The sequence below is a fragment of the Macrobrachium rosenbergii genome, chromosome 14 (genome assembly GCF_040412425.1).
Source record: "Macrobrachium rosenbergii isolate ZJJX-2024 chromosome 14, ASM4041242v1, whole genome shotgun sequence".
Lineage (NCBI taxonomy): Eukaryota > Metazoa > Arthropoda > Malacostraca > Decapoda > Palaemonidae > Macrobrachium > Macrobrachium rosenbergii.
The window spans coordinates 6,565,303-6,587,257 of record NC_089754.1 but is presented as its reverse complement, the minus strand read 5'-3'; the positions used below and the strand labels follow the sequence as shown (position 1 = coordinate 6,587,257).

The 21,955-nt window shown below is 34.4% G+C and overlaps 1 protein-coding gene across 1 annotated transcript in view; it reads right to left on the bottom strand.

The window, feature by feature from the left end:
- Nucleotides 1-1,680: 1,680 nt before the first annotated feature.
- Nucleotides 1,681-21,955, bottom strand: part of LOC136845478 (prolyl 4-hydroxylase subunit alpha-1-like) — a 129,361-nt gene continuing 109,086 nt past the window's right edge. Inside the window, exons 11-15 of the mRNA XM_067115651.1 lie at nt 8,983-9,162; nt 5,652-5,726; nt 4,788-4,856; nt 4,029-4,194; nt 1,681-3,208 (exon numbers count right to left, since the gene is read on the bottom strand). Of these exons, the coding sequence (XP_066971752.1) occupies nt 3,138-3,208; nt 4,029-4,194; nt 4,788-4,856; nt 5,652-5,726; nt 8,983-9,162 (561 nt within the window). The 3' untranslated portion in view covers nt 1,681-3,137. The remainder of the gene's footprint in view (nt 3,209-4,028; nt 4,195-4,787; nt 4,857-5,651; nt 5,727-8,982; nt 9,163-21,955) is intronic.

Genomic DNA, 21,955 nt, shown 5'->3' with positions numbered 1-21,955 from the left:
CTGGACTTTCCCTTTCATTTATTATACGTAAGAATATCTGACAAGTCTAAAGTAACTTAACCTTTCAAGATAATAATTTTCGCAGAGTTTTGGCTTTATTTTTTCACGAGATATTACTATTTTCGTTATTATTAATTCTTTAATTGAAAAGCTTTCTTTTTTATCAGTATAGAGTGCTTCACTTTTATTTTTTAAATTTTTGCACGCACCTACACATTTAAGTAGTTTATGTACACTGCCTTGCGGCAGTTTTTGTGTAGGGACGTCGGCATTTCTGAGAGCAATTTCTCACGCTTTCTAACCTTGAAAATCTTTGTAAGCCACACCTGAGTTTCATGCTGATACCAGCGAAGAAAAGTACAATAGCAGAATTTTTATATAAAGGAATGAATTCATTTACTGACTTGACTTAACATAAGAAACACGAAGCGGGATTAAACCTTGGCTTAGACCTCTCGAGAGTGATTTCGAGCTAGGTTTGTATTCCCCTCTGGAGATTTCAATACACGTTTAGATCACTCTGTAAATTTCATTCTTGGTTTAATTACTCAAGAGTGCTTTTAACGTTTTCTTGGATTACTTAAGAGTGACTTCAATTTTGGTTTAGATCACTGCAGTTATTTCAGCGTTGGTTTAGATAATTCCGTGGTGATTTCAACCTTGGTTTAGAGTGATTTTAACTTGGTTTAGATTACTTTAGAATGATTTTAACCTTGGTTTAGATTCCTTTAGGATGATTTTAACCTTGGCTTAGATTCCTTTAGGATGATTTTAACCTTGGTTTAGATTACTTTAGAATGATTTTGACCTTGGTTTAGATTCCTTTAGGATGATTTTAACCTTGGTTTAGATTCCTTTGGGATTATTTTAACCTTGATTTAGATTTCTTTAGGACGATTTTAACCTTGGTTTAGATTCCTTTAGGATGATTTTAGCCTTGGTTTAGATTACTTTAGGATGATTTTTAACCTTGGTTTAGATTCCTTTGGGATGATTTTAACCTCGGTTTAGATTACTTTAGAATGATTTTAACCTTGGTTTAGATTCCTTTAGGATGATTTTAACCTTAGTTTAGATTCCTTTAGGATGATTTTAGCCTTGGTTTAGATTACTTTAGGATGATTTTTAACCTTGGTTTAGATTCCTTTGGGATGATTTTAGCCTTGGTTTAGATTCCTTTAGAATGATTTTAGCCTTGGTTTGGATTACTTTAGGATGATTTTTAACCTTGGTTTAGATTCCTTTGGGATGATTTTAACCTCGGTTTAGATTACTTTAGAATGATTTTAACCTTGGTTTATATTCCTTTGGGATGATTTTAACCTTGGTTCAGATTCCTTTAGGATGTTTTTAACCTTGGTTTAGATGCCTTTAGGGTGATTTTAACCTTGGTTCAGATTACTCTAGATGGATTTCAGCAATGGTTTAGATAACTCTAGATGGATTTCAGCATTGGTTTAGTTAACTCTAGAGGGATGTCAGCACAGGTTTAGACAACTCGAGTGGGATTTCAGACTGGGTTAAAATCACTCTAAATTGATTCCAATTTAGGGCGTGGTCTGAGCCTACTACAGAAAAAGCCATTGAAAACAGACAATTAGGAGATCGTCGAAGTAACACGGACTAAATACTGAATGAACTTCAATTTAAAACTTTGCCACAGTTAATCGCGTCACCATACACCAAATTACAAGATAATCAATGTATTTCTTATAATGGTTGTATTTCCTCTCTTTTTGTTAATAAATGCTAATGTCTAAAATACTCGTTCTGTACTTCATCGGGTAATTGTAGGGATGGGAGATCAAAACGCCGGCTTAGCCCACTCTACCTGGGAGTGTGTCTCTTCCGTGCGCGCGATGGTCGCAGGCAGAGTGGCAGCTAGATACAGATTTTTTTTTTTACTTGTGATTTATTGACCAGTCACTCGTGTTGATGCACTTTATTCCTTCAATTATTTTATTTTGAAAAGCAAAAGAAAATGAAATTAGTTACAGTAATCATAATCATCCTATGGTTCTTCAAAAATGTTCTCTATATTCTTATCAGAGTTCAAGAGTAAAAGGTGCAAAGAAAACAGTCACCTAATTTTAAAAGACTATGAACTTAATATTCATCTAAACATCTACTTATCATTATTTACTCTTAAAGCAACTGGATTAACCATAATTTTCATGGTCTAAACCAGAGGTACCCAAACATTTTGTTACTCGGTACCGCTTGGGCTTTTTTATGGGTTCCCATGTATCCCTAACACTAAAAATTAAGCTTAATATTAAAAAAGAACATTTTAATATGTTGATATTTTAAATTTATGGAGTCTGCATGTGTAGATTACATAGGTATCTTAATGGTGATAACAGAAATAACTAAGGTAATTTATATTTTGATCCAGCACATACAATACATACCTCTTTATTATTATCCAAAACATTCAGACCAAATGTACCCCCTGAAACGTGCAAATGTACCCCTGGGGGTACATGTACCCCAGTTTGGGAACCCCTGGTCTAAACTGTAAATGATTACGTCACAATCATCAGATCTCGGTTTCATCAAACATTATTCCACATTCAGGAATGAGTTGTAAGCTAATTACTTCGCCAAAATGGCGATAGCTATAATCAAAATTCCTTCAGCTTCTTCAGATAAGCGATATTTCTACATCCAAAGTGTTCTAGCAACAATCAATAAAAGACTGAATTGGACGCCCTATGCACAGTAGTTTCCTTCATCTCACGAAAAGCTTGATTACTAGTTCCACACGAATTTTAAAATGCTTTGCTATCAAATTTCTTAATAGCCAAATGTAAATCACTCTTAGATTACACAGTAACTTTAACATAATATCACAGACCCTTCAGGTTCTCAACATAAATATGGAAATATAGATGAATGAAAATGAAACTAAATGAAAACGTTTTTATCAATACTCGAGAGGCAGCTGTGATCTACTAAACTTCCAAGAGATAATGCATATATAATCATAGATGGAATTTCCTTTGATACCGCTTGAACAAAGAGAAATTATAGCACATACAATCACTACGCAGTTCTTTTCAATGATGCTGATGGATCGTCGAATCTCTTTCCGTTGTGAGATTCCAGTCATAAGGAAATATTTCTTGCTACACAGATTAGTCTTCGGGGTTGAGACTGCATGGACGCCTCTGAAAATTCCAGTTCTCCCGGATCCATTTGTTGGCCACTGAGAATGATAAAAAATAATTATGAATGGTTTTTTTTATTGTAATAAATCAGGATACCCTGGCAGCTGTTTTCTTTGCAATAACCATAATTCAAGTGGTGCAAAAAGCTAACTGAAAGAATAAGATTTGGGGTCTAAGCTAATGCTATCATCTCAAAACCTAATGTTCTGCCACAGATTTTAGGTATTCTTCCGATATTGTTTTAACCAGATAACGGAATTCCAGAAAAAAAAAATGATAAACTTGGAGGATAAAGAATTTACACTTGACTGTCAAATTAATAAAATGAAATTATAAATTACGGATTTTACGTTACTGATGAGGTGTTTATGACTGCCATGAACAACAAAGGTCATTTATTTTTCTTATCATTGAGAAAAAGAAAAAGCTAGAAGATAAACTCAAACAAACGTGAATGCCAACTTCCATCTCTGCATTATTCCGCTAGTCATGGTAGAATCATTTTCGTGCATGCTTTCAATTTTGATCTTTAGGATAAAGTAAAGCGCGAAGAATCGTGATATTCCCATGCATTAAAGATAAAAACAACTTGAGATGCAAATGTTAACGCCTTGGGCATCTTTAATACCTGAAGACTGAAGTGGATGGACGTTTCGTTTAGATACTTTGACATAGGAAATCAAAGGAAACCTAAATGTTTTCCAGAGAAGTCGATGATGGTAGCTGGCTTCACTCAAAAGATACGGCATGAGAAAACAAACTTGATTAAGGTATTAGGGATCCCTTGAATGCCAGTTGATAGATCATGATGGTGAGGACGATCAATGAGAGCGAAAATCACTACTTGTCCTGACTTACCCCACTTGTGACCTAACAGTACGGGGCACCCTCCATGTTCAGACATTTCGTTTCCTATTCCATTCTTCTTGATGTTATACCAGAAGACTGCAGAACCCTTTACGGGGACAACCGAAACCCCTGCTTTTGGAAATGCAGTTCTCCCTCCGGCTTCCACATCTGAGAGCTTTAAAATGAATAAGAGTTACAAGCGGGAAAGGGCAAGGAAAGGGCAAGAGAAAGGAAATAATATGTTAGTCTTGGTTAGGCCAATGTTTTATGCCTGATTTTTGCCTACCATTGCATTGGAAGGGCTTCTGTAAACCTTCTCGCAAAATGTTTCTTTGACCGGGAAAGCAAGTATCATTTTAAGGCTGCGCCGTAGTTGTATGCTGATTTAAAATTTATGCGAGTTCCAGACAAAAACTTAACTGAAATGGAATGGTTATATACTTTACTAAAGAATACCGGTAAGCATTTCAGATAGCAATGGTTATTGGAAGACGTATGCATAATGAAAAGTCACACTTGTATGAATCGAAAGTCTTAGTTCTTTTCTAGAAACAATAATCTTAACTGAGGTCAGCGCCACCGAGGAAACAGATATAATAATGGCCACATTATGATTTCACATTTAAGCAATGAAAAATATATGGATTAATAAATAGAAAGTAGGGAAAATAGTTATATTAAAAGTTTCTTCTTCCCAAAGAGGTGAAAGTTAGAAGATGAAAGTACTATACATATCTCAATCATGGTACGTGGTGTCATTGAACTTACATAAAACATCCAGGTTGCCATTCGATCACCACTTGTGTAGTGTTCGTACTTCTCACTGAACGAAGGCCACTGGAAGATGTGAATTCATTTATAAAACATTTAATTTAAAAACAGGCAAAAATCACCTATAAAATCAGTGTTTATTCTATGAATTATCATATATTTCATATTGTCACTCTCAGCATCAGAATGATCAGGCAACAAAACAGAGGATGCTATGCTAGTGGTATAATACAAAACTGATTAGTAAAAACCTACAGTTAGTATTGCATTTTTTTAATTTTTTTGGATAGCTATCCTTAATGGGTTTAAGGAATTTCATGATCTTCCGTTTACATTCTAACAAACAACACTTACCCCTCCTCTTTTCATAGGTTATGGGCTTAGAGCTGTAGATAAAAACTCATGGTAAAGCTACGTTAAGCCTCTCAGTTAAACAATAGCTACTATTTTTTCTGATATTAGAAAATATTGCTTAAAACTTATTGTCGCAAAGAAAAAATAAATTTTTTTTTGTGTTGAGTGTAGCATCGAGCTTATTCTAGCAATTAGGTGACTGAGGCATGCTTCTTGTAATTTCCAGATATTGTAAATGTGCAAACCTCAGCATAATAATTTCTAATGGTTCTACATAGTAGAAACCCTCAATCTTCCATTCGCAGACTTGGATACATGTAGCCTGGTACACAAGGCAGGGTGTTTGGAAGTCTCTCTCTCTCTCTCTCTCTCTCTCTCTCTCTCTCTCTCTCTCTCTCTCTCTCTCTCTCTCTCTCTCTCTCTCAAAAGCAAAGAGTTTCTACAGATTGATGCATTTATCTAAATTTATGTGTATGATCTCGAAATTTATGCTCGGCTCCAAGTTACCGTTTCTTCCGGATCTCCTTTCCAGAAGAAGTCCTCGTGCTGGTAATAGTGACCTCCGATGCCATAGCTTAAAACCTGGGATAAAAAATGAATTGATGTGTTTAGCAGACTGTCTAAATATTTATATGGTAAATGTCTATAACTACGATTATTCTATATATGATAACACGATCACAAACACATACTCAGTATACTCACATATCAAAACTATTGTACAAGGTCGCTCTAGAAAAGAGATAAACACTTGTAATATATATATATATATATATATATATATATATATATATATATATATATATATATACATATATATATATATATATATATATATATATATATATATATATATATATATATATATATATATATATATATATATATATATATATGCATATATATATTGTATATATGTATGCATACAATATATATATATATATATATATATATATATATATATATATATATATATTATATATTATATATATATATATACATTATATATATATTACAAATGTTTCTCTCTTTTCTAGAGCGGCCTTGTACAATAGTTTTGGATATGAAAACGTATATTTCAGAAAGTATGCAAACAGAAATGAACCTAAAATATCATTATGAGAAATAAAATGGTTAAGGGTCAACGCCAGACTCGCTTCCCGTTATTCCATCACTGGATTCGAGATAAGGTGACATCAAGAGAAGCTGAGGTAAACTGAAATATGGATTAAAAAATGACATGAACTACAGAAATGAGAATGCAAGATGTCATAATATGAGTGGTGGGTAAACGGCGGAGGTCAGTTACTGTGGGAATTAAGATAATCAATAATAGCTGTGAGTTTTAGAACCACGTGCTAAGGATCCCTGTCGGAATGAAGTTGAGAACATTTGTAGAAATGAAGAAGCAAGATTCAGTCAGAAAGGAAAATGGGATTTGCCAGACCATGATGTTAACAGGGAGAAGAAAAACTAGGGTTACTTGACGGATTAAAGGAAGGGCCAATCTGAGGTCCCCTGTGAATGAAAGGACAAGTTTAAAACAGGCAGGAGAGATGCTGATTTGTTGGAAAGCCTATAGGTAGAGATGAAAGCAGTTTTCCGATTAAAGAAGAAGTCATCTAAAGCGTGAAGGAAAGTGTTTAAACCACCAGAAGAAAGAAATGGCATTCTTTTCACTCGGTTTTGCATCTCACCTTACATGAATTTTCCTAATCCTTCTCTCTTATGCTAACTTCCTAGGTACTCGTACACATATTTTGAACGATTACCTTTAAAAAGTAAAACTTTTTACCAATACCACAGAATTCTTCCAGAGTAGTTTGTATTCTGTATCTTCCCTCTAAAAGGATGGCAAACTGAGGAGCATTTCATTTATGATATCAAGATACAATTTTCTGTAAATTATTTAACTACGACCTGCCGAGCGGAAGGGGCCGTTACGTGCTGCTATTCAATAAAATAATATTTCTCAGAGGAGAACTTGAATCTGCAGTCTCAGTAACTGAATAGTAAACTCTGTCCGTATTGCGGTTTACCATATGTAACTGAATTATATTTGGTAATATAAAAGCGCTAAATAGAAAACCAGGGAGAGTAAATGAATGAAATAAACCAGGAATTTGTCCACAACATGATTACCAATGAATAACGTAAATACTAAGGGATTCAGAGACGATGAAACACGGTTTTTCGGCAACAGCTTTTTTATCAAAGCATCGGATAAAGGTGAAAGTTGGCAAGTGTACTTTTTATAACCCTACCTAATTTTTGCTAAGTATTATTTAGTACCTAAGTTCAATAGTTCTGGTACTTATCAGAGTAAAAGTGTGTTTCCTATGCCAGAGCCATCAAAATCGCAGGTAAGGATTTTGAACACAATAGTGACGTTAACCTATGACGTCATGAGGCTCCACCCACAGCGAAGAGAAGTTCACATATGGGGAACAGCCTCTTCACTGCGGCTCTGCCCACTTGCCGATGACATATTCACTAATTGATGTTAGTACCCATCTTGATTGCATTATCATTCTTAATAATTTTATTATTATTATTATTATTATTATTATTATTATTATTATTATTATGTAAAGGTTTCATCGCAGCTTCCACAGCAGTTATTGGGACTAAGTTGTTAGCTTGGAATTCTTCCATTTTCTTGATATTCGTATTGTTTCTACTTTACAAATAATTCAATGTATGTAATTCATCCATATAATTAACAAGTCTATAGCTCGTTTTTTAGATCTACATCTAATCAGGGCGGGAATACAAAAAGACAATCCGTTTTCTTTTACCTCAGGTTTCAACACTGTGGCCTTCCATTTGCTGCGAGTCAAGAGCGGTCACTAGAAACAGAATTCAGATGGAAAGAAATGGTACCTCATTTCCCTCAATTGTTAGAGGAGTGAAGGTCAACGCCATTGTTTTATTTCAGCTAATGTAACCTATTACTATTTTTCTTAGTTTTTTTTTTTATTTATATCATACAGAACCCTAAACAGCGCTCGTATACTCGCTGTAAATAAAAGGTAATGGTAGGAGTCAAGATTTTGAGGGCAAGCTATTATTTACCTACTTAATATCAATCAAATGTAACACGATTTATACTGATATACATGGAAAGGAAAATATATTGAAATCAGTTTGAATGAGGAACATATTGTTATTATCATTGTGTTTTAATAAATATGTTTTAGATGTACAAATAAAACATCTAACACTATACATAATTTATTTACAACATGTCTTCATCGTCACTCTCGTCGCTAACGATGTTAATGATGACTGGTTCCTTCCACGCTCTCATGGATATTGTCCGACTTCCCGTACTCCTCCTCAAAATGAGGGGATTGTCTAACAGCTCCTGCCCACATTGCTGGGTGGCCAAGTAACTATTACCCACTATAGAAAAAATTACCTATTCACGCTATATTAAATCTTGCCACGGGTCTTCTCGATTGTATGCAAAGTGGCAAGCCGTAGCACAAGTGCAGTCTTGCAACCACGGGGACAATTCCATATCCCGTATCGAATTTGTTGAAGCCTAGACTGTGTAAGCATACCCATTCACCGCCAACCTGGTGGATGGGCGAAGCCTCATCTCGTCATATTATGTTTAAATCGCGAATTGTTTTAGGATCCTTGTCTATGATTTTCTCGGTCCCGGCATCGACGACTTCATTTTACTCTATAAATATCAAAACTATCGAACTTAGGTACTAAATAATACTTGCAAAAATTAGGTACTGTTATGAAAACTACACTTGCTAACTTTCACCTTTATCCAAAAAACGGTGTTTCATCGGCTCTGAATCCCTTAGTGGCTGTAACTCACCTGTAACTCTTCAGCAGCTGTGTCATTGATAGGTCCTTGGATCGTGTGCAAACCAGTCACAGCTGAAATGCGTTGAACTATCTTTGGCAGAACCGGATTACTGTCGTCCTTAAGCCAGGCAGTATGAGACACCCGATACTCGACAGGACTCTCCGACGACTGAACCAGGGATCTCTGCAACTGACGGGTTATAAGCATTGGTCAGCTTGTATATTTTTATTAATATATATATATATATATATATATATATATATATATATATATATATATATATATATATATATATATATATATATATATATATATATATATATATATATTATTGTGTGTGTGTGTGTGCGTTTATGCTCAAATGCACTGTTCCTTTGGTAAACAAGATTGTTAAATGTGAAAAACTTGTCCTTGGGTTAAAAACTCGAAATATACGAACTTTTATATTTCTCTTGTTCCCTATACTTTCGCTGGAGGGAAAAGGAAAAATAAGTGTAAATCAGAAGTAAATATAGAAAGGGGTTCATAAGATTTTGTTTCCTATGTCAAGCAATATCAGGCCGGTTTACCAGTGGCTTGAGAATAATCAACCGGATTGACAGGAGAACGTTCGTAACTTGAGAAAGCCACCCTCTCTCTCTCTCTCTCTCTCTCTCTCTCTCTCTCTCTCTCTCTCTCTCTTTATATATATATATATATATATATATATATATATTTATATATATATATATATATATATATATATATATATATATTATATATATATATATGTGTATGTATATATATATATATATATATATATATATATATATATATATATATATATATATATATATATATATATATATATATATATATATATATATATATATAGTGGGAATCTATCTGTTTTATATGCACACAGAAACAGTATGTATTTAAGTTTAGAAATATCTATCTATCTATCTATCTATCTATCTATCTATCTATCTATCTATCTATCTATCTATCTATATATATATATATATATATATATATATATATATATATATATATATATATATAGCCGGGTTACGGGTTGAATCCTGCCCGGGCATCAGATTATTTTCATTTCTTTCTTCTCTTCGATCTAGAATTAGTATCGGCAAGCCGTTTCCAAAATGTGAAGAAATCGAGAAGTTCAGAGGCCATTGTGGCTGTTACCATTACGATACTATGTGTTTTATATTTAGTTGTTCACCTGTAAAAAGTTACATTCTAACAACTGTTGTAACGTGAAATTAACTGTTATATAGTTCAGTAATTATTTACTTTCTCTCAGGTAGAGACGACGATGAATGTTGTCGTAGTTTACCGGAATGTAAGGAAATAAGATTTTAGAAGAGAAGCGCTCTAATAATTTCAACATGATCTTTGGAAATCAACTGCATTATACCTCTATTGAGTTCAGGAGACCTACAGAAAGGTAGGAGGTATATAAACGAAACCAATAAAAAGCCAAAGGTCAATTACTTTTAACAATGAATATTTTAAAGGAAATACTATGTCTAATCAATAGAATATATACATATATATATATATATATATATATATATATATATATATATATATATATATATATGTGTGTGTGTGTGTGTGTGTGTGTGTGTGTGTGTGTGTGTGTGTGTGTGTGTATGTGTGTGTTTTTGTGTGTGTGTGTGTGCTTGGTTTGGGCATATTTTCTCTCTTTTACAATTTTTACTAAACTGAATTGCATTATTTGCCGAGACTGTCTTTTTATTTAGGCTTTGAATCAGTATACACTTCTTTTTCTCTCCGGGCAAGCTTTTCAGGAATAGGAAAAATTATTCTTTCCTCTTTCTATTAACTTTTTATTGTCGACGGACCGTTTCCTCGCCTATCGATGATGTCCTCAGGACTAAATTGCTAGTTGACATAAACAGTTTCTATTACATCATGCCGACTTAACAGCTAACCCTTAAATGCAAAACAGAATGTCATTGGAGTGATGGATTTCATTTTCTCACTGATAGTCTGTGTGGCAGCACAGGCTGCACTGTGCCCTTGTCTCTGTGCCTTCTATTAATTCTTCAAGTGTAGGTTTATGTTCGCAGGTCTACATAATATTGGAATAATGCCTCTTTGTTATGGTAGGCTTGCAGTCATCTGCGTGGAGTGGTAGTGGTGTGAATTATGTGACAATCACTGAGGGCTTAACATGTCTCTTCAGTACATCTAAATTTATATGCCACAATGGTCAATTCCCACATATCACTACAGGGAGCTGTGCTATTCTGCATAATGAGGGTGCTGACCAGGTTTGGACAGGATTAGACATACTATTGTTTGGTTTCTTTGGTTTGATACTGCTGGAAATTATACTTTTATGGCCTTGGTCTCATTTTTAAACTGGCTGTGATATGCAGTTATGTGATACAATATGATGTTCACTAGTGAAGTCAACATCGTCACTGGGATGCTGCCATACATATCTAACTGTTTCTGTATGCAACTTTCTATTAGGATGCAGTCATACCTATTGTTAGTTAGGAGCTGCCTAACACAATCGAACTCCACATGAGTAGTTTTCCATAAGGAACAGTGCATAATAGTGTGTCTCACATACGCAGCTACCACAGAGTGTTTGTGTCATGGCGCACCAAATAGGCATTAACATGCCTACCCACATCAGTTACCTTTTGTTACATTATATTTTATCTACCTTCTGTCTTCTTCCCATTTACATCCAAGAGAGAAAGTCGGCCTTCGACAATATACTCTGTACTGCAGTTGAGGCTAAAGTTCCTCTCCAAAATATACTGTAGGTGGTTGGCTTCTTCATCAGTCTCGGTAACAATGAAAATGTCATCTATATACTGGGCAAACATCTTCTGTTTTGGAAGGGAATTAAAGCTTCTTATCATGACATCTGCCTTGTATGTATTAGCAAATAGGACACCAAGGGGGGATCCCATAGCAACACCATCTGCCTGTCGAATGAAGTCACGCTTGTGTGAGAGGAAGACTCCTCCTTGGTGCAGATTCGTAGAACTTGTCAAAGGGCATCTTCTGTTATGTCAAAGGGCATGACATCCAAGAGATAAACTCTCTTTAAAATAATATTAATGGTGTCATCCACTAGTACATTCCAGAATAAACTTTCTGTTTCCAGAGATGAGATGGTTAATACTGAGACAGTATTAAAAATATCGATGCATTCTACTAGAGAAACCACCGAGTATCCCTTAGGGATGTAAGAAGTGATAGCCTTATTCAGGGTCTTGGCTATTTCATACGTTCACTTGAGCAATTTAGGGCACAACAGGTTGCCAGCCTGATGATTCTTGATGGTGCCATAATAATACCATGACCAATTGTCTCCATTGACCATAAGTAGTTTGAGTGCTCCATTATCCGAATTAATTTTCTTAATTATTGCCTTTAGGTTTCTCTTCAAGCTTTTGGTAAGATCCTTGTTCAGGGGCTGGAATTTTGAAGGATGACTAAGGATGCCATCCATTTCAGCATAATATCTTTGATGGCAAAGATAGCAGTCTTGCCACCTTTTCTGATGATAACAGTTATGCTCTCAAAGCAAGTGGGCAGCTTCCTTCAGCTGATGGGAGGTGGTCGTGCTTCTATAATTGTCCCGTTAGCTTCAGCTTCCCTGACAAGGTTCATATATCCATTGGAAGGTTTCTTATTTCTGACAGGTCCTTTATTCAACCTTGTAAATATCTTCTGGGTGGCATTGGTAGAGACCTACTGGTGCCGTTGTATTGACTCTTGTAGGAACTTAAAAGTATTCTCAATCATCTTATTACACAAATCTTCCTTGAATTCTTCCCACAAGGATCCCTTGTTGTTGGTGACTGTCTGTAGCCTTCTTTCAGCTTCCTGCCTGGAGTCATCTTAGAAAAATATTGTTAACAGCATTCCCTGGCCATGGAGATGTATGGTATTTACGCATATTAGCTCTGTTACACAATGTCTATTGAAACCAGTGGCATTGTTTGTAGAGACTTTTTATTTAGACTTTAAAGCAGTCTATGCTTATTTCTTTAGGCAAGCTTCTCAGTAATAAGGAAAAATTATTCATTTTTTCTTTCCATCTACTTTTTATTGTTGACAGACTGTTCCTCCACTTACTGGTGGCGTCTTCAGGAACAAATTACAAACTGACAAACGGTTTTTATTACATCTTGCAGATTTAACAGATAATCCTAAAATGTAAAACATGACGTCATTGAAGAGATGAATTTCTATTTGTTGGCAAGTTTCGTTCTCTCATTGGCAGTCTGTGTGGCAGCTAAGGCATTTCTAGTGCTCCATAAGACATGCCCTAAGCCACAGTGTGCAACAAATGCTGTTGGCAAGGGCGTGATTTCCATCACTGGCTAATACTAATAGTTTTGATTTGCTCTGTTGTCTATTTGCTCTAATGTTTACAATTTTTAAGAAAGGTAGTAGACAAGAACCAAGAAATTATAGGGCTATAACAGTGATCAATTGTTTGGCAAAATTATATGATATGGTTTTGTGCTTGTTACTTGTGAAATGATTTAAGCCACATAAGGAACAAGCAGGTGCACAGATGGATCGTGGTTGTACAGAACATACAAGATTAGTGACTGACATGGCTAAATAGAAAAAAAAAAATTTTTTTAGTATTTGTTGATTTTAGTCAAGCCTATGATCCAGTGCCTATAAAAATGTTATTCAGGGTCTTGAAGTACTTGGGATGTGGGGCTTTGATGCTGGTGGCACTTGTTGCAGTATATAGGTTATCGAACAGCATTAATTGAACAGCTATTCCGACAACTACAGTTGGAGTTCGTCAGGGTAGTTCCACATCCTGCTAGTTTTTTATTTTGTACATGAATGACCTTATTAAGCCTTTTAAAGAAAATTATAATCTTGATGGCTTTTGTCATGGCTGCATTTGCTAGTTTTGATGGATGATACGATCCTTCTTGCCACAAGCAGAATAAGCATTGTAAATTAAGTGTCTTTGATGAAATAGTATTGTAATAATTATGGTATGAAAATTAATGCAGCAAAAACTAAGTTTTTTGTTATCAATGTGACGGAGCAGGATCTGGAAACAGATGAGGTTGATGATCTACTAAAGGAGCTGTGCACTCAGTACACAATTAGGTTCAGTTCTTACTGCTGATGGTTCCATGTTGTCCTCGGTCATGGCTCATGGCCAGTCCAGGGTGGCATATGTCAATGAACTTGCTTCATTTCTAAGCAAGAATAATGACATACCATTTGTCATCAAGAAGAGAGTTTTTAATGCTGCTTTAATGTATGCCATTCTGTAAAGGTGTGAGTCTTGGCTGGACGCCGATCTGAGGCCAATAATAAAACTGTATAACTGGGCAGTGAAACTACTACTTGGTGTTAGAAAAACTATTTGTAACGATTTATGTTATACTGAATCTGGGTATCCAGCATTACAGGACCTAGTTCGGAGCAGGAAAAGAAAATTCTTAACTAAAATGTACTGTGAGCGGTCTGTGATGGATGACGACTCACCAGCGTTAATAACAAATACCGTGTTGAATGAAAGGTATAACATCCGAACATATCTCCATAGACTAATCAGTGTAAGAGTAGATGATGTCAAAGTTGCTATGAAGATGCCACAACATAATATTTTGAATTTCAGCACAGCTCTCAGTTCCTGATATTCCTGATATTTATATGGTTAAGCACAGTATCACTGAACACGAGAGGATTTCATTCACCTGCTTTAGATTTTCATCACACTCCCTGGCAGGGGAGGTCAGCAGGTGGAGTCGGAAGAGCATTGGTGTACTTGCGGTGCCATACAAACAGAGGCACATGTGGTGCAGCACTGCCCAAGAATGAAGAATAAACGAAATAATTATAATTTTGCAATTATTAAGGACATATTTTCAGACCATCGTGATAAGTCAGAACAGTGTAAAATAATACATTTAATTCTGTTTTGGTGTATATGAGAAAAGTACTAAGAAAAGGTGTTGTCTGGCATGTTGGATGTTATACTTTGCTTTTTTTAAAGTATATTTAGTTTTATGTTTAGCAAGAGAAAGTAGTAGTAGTTAAGGTTCTGCTTAAATGGTTATAAGGTTTTCTATTATTTAGCTGCATTTAAAGTTTTATTTGTAAGATCTAAAATGCTGAAAATATTATATAATATGCTTTCAAGTGTTTTAGTTTAGATGGTTTTTGATTTTAAAGATTTATATGTCCATTTTTATGTACTTTTGTTGAACCATATTCAAGAACTTGTAATTTTAATAACTGTATATGTTGTGGTCAATAAACTTCTATCTACCTACTAGCTCGGTAGTTTCTGTCGTATTTAGGAGTGTTCTGTCTTTAATCCCTTCAGATTCTCACAGATATCTTGTGGTTTCCTTGAAGAAGGGAGGATGAAGTCCATGTTCTTTTGGATGTTCAATGCAGGCCATTGTAGATTTTTACTTACAACTTCCACTATTTTCAGTCTTTGGAACCAGGCTTCTCTGTGCACAATCTGTGCCTTCTAATAATTCTTCCAGTGTAGTTTTATGGTCTCAGGTCTACATATTGTTGGACTATTGCCCATTGATTGCAGTGGGGTTGAAATGTCCCTTCAGCACATTTAAATTTATATACCATGATGGTCAACTCCCACACCTCTCTATGGGAGGCAGTGCTATTCTGCATTACAAGGGTGCTGACCAGGTTTGGGCAGCAGTAGACTTGTAAGGACACACTATTATTAGGATTCGTAGGCATCGTACTGCTGGAAATTATCCGTTTCATGTCCTTGACCTCATCCTATACTGGCTGTAAAATGATATGATGTGTTCTGTTGTGGTGGATATCGTCACTAGGGTGCTGGCAAGCATATCCAACTGTTCCTGTATGCAACTTTCCATTAGGCTGCTGCTCATAGCTGTTGGAAAGCTATTTATGTGGAGCTCAAATATGTCAGGCATCTCCTAACTAGCAATGGATATGACTGCAACCTAATAGAAAGGTGCATACAGAAATAGTTTGATATGTATGCCAGCACCCCAGTTACAACGTCTACCTCACCAGGAAATATCATATTATGTTACAGAACAGCATAACACAGCCAGTTTAAGGATGAAGTCAAGGCCATGAAAAAGATAATTGCCAGTGGTACCATGACTATGAATCCTGATAATAGTGTCACCTTACGAGTCTACTGCCACCCGAGCCTGTTCAGCAGCCTTGTAATGCAGAATAGTACTGCTCCCTGTAATGAGATGTGGAAGCTGACCAACATAGTACATAAATTCAAATCTATTGGAAGGACTTGTCAAGCCCTCACTAATTGCTACTCACGTCACACCACTTCCACTCTTTACAGGAGATTGCAAGCCCAACCTAGCCAAGGGGCAATAATCCACCAATGACTGTAAACCTACCCTGGAAGAAACATTAGAAGGCACAGAGATTGTGCACAGAGAAGCCTTGTTCCAAACATTGCAAATAGTGGACGCTGTAAGTATAAATTCACAACAGCGGGCATTGGACATAGCAAGTAACATGGACCTCGTCCTCCTTTTTTGTTGTTGTTGTTGTTTTTGATTAAGCTGGTCTTATGCCAGCACAGGCTTTTGCTCATTGAGCAGCCCGTAAAGATGCTCCTCTCTTCAAGGAAACTACAAGACATCCGCGAGAATCCGAAGAGAGAAAAGAGAGACAGAACATTTCTGAAAGAAACAGAAACAACTGACTAAGGAAGAAATCAAAACTATCGACCAGAAACAGAAACCATGCCCCTCTACCATGCCCTTTGTTGCATGCCATGGCCAAGAGATACGGGTGTCCTGCAGAGCACTAGAAATGCCCTTCTGCCATGCTGACTACCAGTGAGAGAATGAGACCCATCAACAAACAGAAATTGTCTCTCCAGTGACACCTTGTTCCACATTTTGGGCTTGGCTGTTAAGTCTGAATGTTGTAATAAAAACTGTTTATTTCATTTTGAAATTTAGTCCTGAAGACATTGCTGGTAGGGGAGGAAATGGTCCGTCAACTATAAAAAGTAAATGAAAATGGTTATGAATAATTTTTCCTTATCTCTGAGAAGCTTGCCTGAAGAGAAAGAGAAGTATAGACTGAATCAAAGTCTAAATAAAAAGATATTTACTGCAAATAATGCCATTAACTTCAGTACACACACACACACACATATATATATATATATATATATATATATATATATATATATATATATATATATATATTATATATATATATTATATATATATTATATATATATATATATATATATATATATATATATATATATATATATATATATATATATATATATATATATATATATATATATATATATATATATATATATATATATATATATATATATAGAAATCATCAACACACAATCACGTGTGGAACAGAAATAAATGTTGTCTATTGGGTCATTGCTGAGTCGGGAAGCTGGTATGCAAGCAGTTAGCCTGCCCAGGTAATTCCTGGGGAGCAGTTGCTCTCAGGTTCCAGCTTTTAGACTTGTGTGGCCCAGTGGTTAACGCCCTGCTTTCCACCTGAGAGACCTGTCTGATCCTGACGTGAGTCAGAAATATATATATATATATATATATATATATATATATATATATATATATATATATATATATATATATATATATATATATATACATATTGATAAAATCCATTAGGAACGAAACACTGGAGAGGCCTTTCTGCTAAAACTTAGAAGACTGAAGAAATATAAAAGTATGTTTACAAAGAAACTCATATAAATGACAGATGGGGAATATAAAGGAAACATATGTTTCAACACAATTGAAGAATTAGAAGAACTGCCAAAACAGGATTAAATATTTAAGAGGGACAGGACATCAATTCAGAAGCAGGGACAGGACAATTAAAAGATTATACACGGTCGTGACTGACCACCTAAAAATTTTAGTACAACAAAATAATTATCTTTTTTTTGTAAACAATAATAATTTTTGTAAGATGAACATTTTTACAAATAAAAATTATATTAAACATACGGATATATAGAAATATATATCAAGTAACTAACTTGTAATTAAGTCAGTGATTTTATCTTTTAGGTCATTCTTGAACATTTTTCTAATACAGGTCCAAATAATACATGCCAGGGCTAAGATTAAAATTACAACTGGAAGTGAGCTGGATAATAGCGGACTCCAATAGATTTCTTGAAGAGAAATCTTTCGATCTGGCAATCACAGAACTTTCAGTCCAATTTATCCTGTGAGAGTTTTCACTTAAATGAATGAATATAGCATTGGATGCTTGTCCAGTTTTGACTGAATACTTATGTTCTTTTAATACATACATCTAAATCTTTGCTAGATTGGCCAATATAAAGAGGGGCAGTCCAAACATGGAATTTTTATATATTATGTTGTTGTTTTCTTTAGGGCTATTTTTATTAACATTCTTTTGAGTGTGTTATTATAAGAAAAAAACGAGGTTTACACTGAAAAAGGTTTTAACAATGATTTTATGTTTTCAAAACCACTAAAAAAAGGCAAGCTAAGAATGTTCTTAGGGGTTTCTTTCTTCATGTTACTTTCACTATAAAACTTTTTGTGAGCTTTTTTATAACAAATATCTAGTATATGTGAAGGATAACATAAATCTGTCCCTATTTTTCTTATGCATTTAATTTCTTTATCTAAATACTGGGACTGACAAGAGCAGAGCTCGTAAAAACACAGAGAAAAAAATTTATATTTTGATGTTAAGGTGATGGCCTGAATAAAAATGAACATAAGTTGTTGTTGGTTGGTTTCCTGTAAATACTGAATCTACATTGAAATGGTTCTCTATGTATTAAAACATCTAAGTTTGAGGCAATTGTCTTTTTCTAATTCTAACGTAAACTTAATGGATGGTACCTGGTTATTCTAATTACAGAGTAAATCATTTAGATCAATACCAGCAGGTAAAAACACAGCTAAAATATCGTCAACATACCTATACTACTTTAAAGGAGCATAAATGATATTAGGTATATATCGTTTTCAAAGAATTCCATGTACAAGTTTAAGAGGAGTATATAAGGGTTGCCCCATTGCCATACAAATATTTGTTATAAATGCACCATTGAATGTAAACATACAATCACAAAATGCACAACCTAGTGAGATAAATGATATGACATACAGGTAGAAGTAATTCGTGATGGATTAATTCATTACTGATATATACTCTAAAATAGAATATAGGGACTTTAGTAAAAAGAGAATAAACATCAAAATGATAATGAATATTATCAGTGGGGCAAGAAAATGATTTTGTTTAATTTATCAATAAAACCTAGACTATTAGGCTGAAAATTGAAGTTTAGTGAGGAGATGAGAATCATATTTTTTCGAAAGTTTATATGATATTGAGCACTGGCTCAGTATCATATAAACTTTCGAAATATATTACCAAATTTCTTCTCTCCGTTACTTGAACTATCTCAGATTCTCACGTATATAATAGTCTAGATTTAGTTGATAAATTAAAAAAAATCACTTTTTGCCCCACTGATAGATTCCTTAGTTTTGATGTTTGTTCTCTTTTACTAAAGTCCCTATAGATTCTATTTTAGAGTATCTTAGTAATGAATTAATCCATCACGAATTACTTCTACCTGTATGTCATATCATTTCTCTCACTAGGTTGTGCATTTGTGATTGTAAGTTTATATTCAATGGTGCATTTTACCAACAAATATTTGGTATGGCAATGGGCAACCCTTTATCCCCACTCCTCTCAAACTTGTACATGGAATTCTTTGAGAAACGATATATACCTAATATCATTTATGCTCCTTTAAAGTGGTATAGGTATATGTTGACGATATTTTAGCTGTTTTGCCTGCTGGTATTGATGTAAATGATTTACTCTGTAATTTGAATAACCAGGTACCACCCATTAAGTTTACGTTAGAATTAGAAAAAGACAATTGCCTCTCTTTCTTAGATGTTTTAATACATAGAGAACCATTTCAATGTAAATTCAGTATTTATAGGAAACCAACCAACAACTTAACTTATGTCCATTTTTCTTCAGGCCATCACGTTAACATCAAAATATCAATTTTTTCCTCTATGTTTTTACGAGCCTTGCGCATTGTCAGTCCCCAGTATTTGGATAAAGAAATTGAATGCATAAGAAAAATAGGGACAGATTTATGTTATCCTTCACATATACTAGATATTTGTTATAACAAAGCCCACAAAACATATTTTATAGTGAAAGTAACATGAAGAAAGAAACCCTAAGAACATTCTTAGCTTGCCTTATTTTAGTGGTTTTGAAAACATAAAATCATTGTTAAAACCTTTTAATGTAAACCTCGTTTTTTCTTAATAACACACTAAAAGAATGTTAATAAAAATAGCCCTAAAGAAAACAACAACATAATATATAAAATTCCATGTTTTGACTGCCCTCTTTTTATATTGGCCAATCTAGCAAAGATTTAGATGTATGTATTAAGCAACATAAGTATTCAGTCAAAACTGACAAGCATCCAATGCTATATTCATTCATTTAAGTGAAAACTCTCACAGGATAAACTGACAGAAAGTTCAGTGATTGTTAGATCGAAAGATTTCTCTTCAAGAAATCTATTGAGTTCGCTATTATCCAGCTCACTTCCAGTTGTAATTTTAATCTTAGCCCTGGCATGTATTATTTGGACCCTGTATTAGAAAAATGTTCAAGAATGACCTAAAAGATAAAATCACTGACTTAATTACAAGTTAGTTACTTGATATATATTTTCTATATATCCGTATGTTTAATATAATTTTCTATTTGTAAAAATGTTCATTTGCAAAAAGTTATTATTGTTTACAAAAAAAAAGAGAATTATTTTGTTGTACCAAAATTTTTTAGGTGGTCAGTCACGACCCTGTATAATCTTTTAATTGTCCTGTCCCTGCTTCTGAACGGTTGATCTTAATCCTTTGTAAAACCTCTTAGATATTTAATCCTGTTTTGGCAGTTCGTCTAATTCTTCAATTGTGCTGGATTCCAGGTACATATGTTTCCTTTATAATCCCCATCTGTCATTTATATGAACTTTCTTTGTAAACATACTTTTATATTTCTTCAGTCTGCTAAGTAAAGGACCTAGCGTCGAAAGGCCTCGCAGCACTCCAGTGTTTCCGTTTCCTTCGTGGATTTTATCTTTCTTTATATATTCATCACGTTCCATATTTTCGTGATTCAGTTATACACACACACATATATATGTATATATACATGAAATGTTTATCACACCATGAATTATATTCAATCATGAAGCTACAAATGTCTCTTAATATGAAATTCATGCTACTTCAGGAATATCCCCGATGGGGAATTATCACAGAAGGGGAATTCATAAGTGATAAATGGATCGGTACGGCCGGGTCCCGAACCCCTGATGGCTTAGTGGGCAGACCGTCGTCTGGGGTCGCTGGAAGGTAACTGTGTCGATGGTTCGGGACCTGGCAGCACCGATCCATTTTATCACTTATAAATTCCCCTTCCCCTTCTGTGATAATTCCTCATTGGGATATTTGAAGTATCCAGTGAATTTGATATTAAGAGACATTTTAGCTTCATGAATATATATATATATATATATATATATATATATATATATATATATATATATATATATATATATACATACATATATATATATATATATATATATATATATATATATATATATATATATATATATATATATATGTATATTACTATTATTATTCCAGAAAGGTTACAAGCTTTCCAGGACTAACAGTCCTCAATGTCAAATATCCGTAGATCGAATGGACATGTAGTCCAGCTATATGAGTATTTATATGTGTTGGGGAGTGGATTAAATCCTTTGTTTTTCCAGTTCCGTATGCTGGCTTCCTTAATCCTTTGATTACCCTCCTTCTCCTCAGTGCCCAGCCCTTCAAGACCCTGGCCT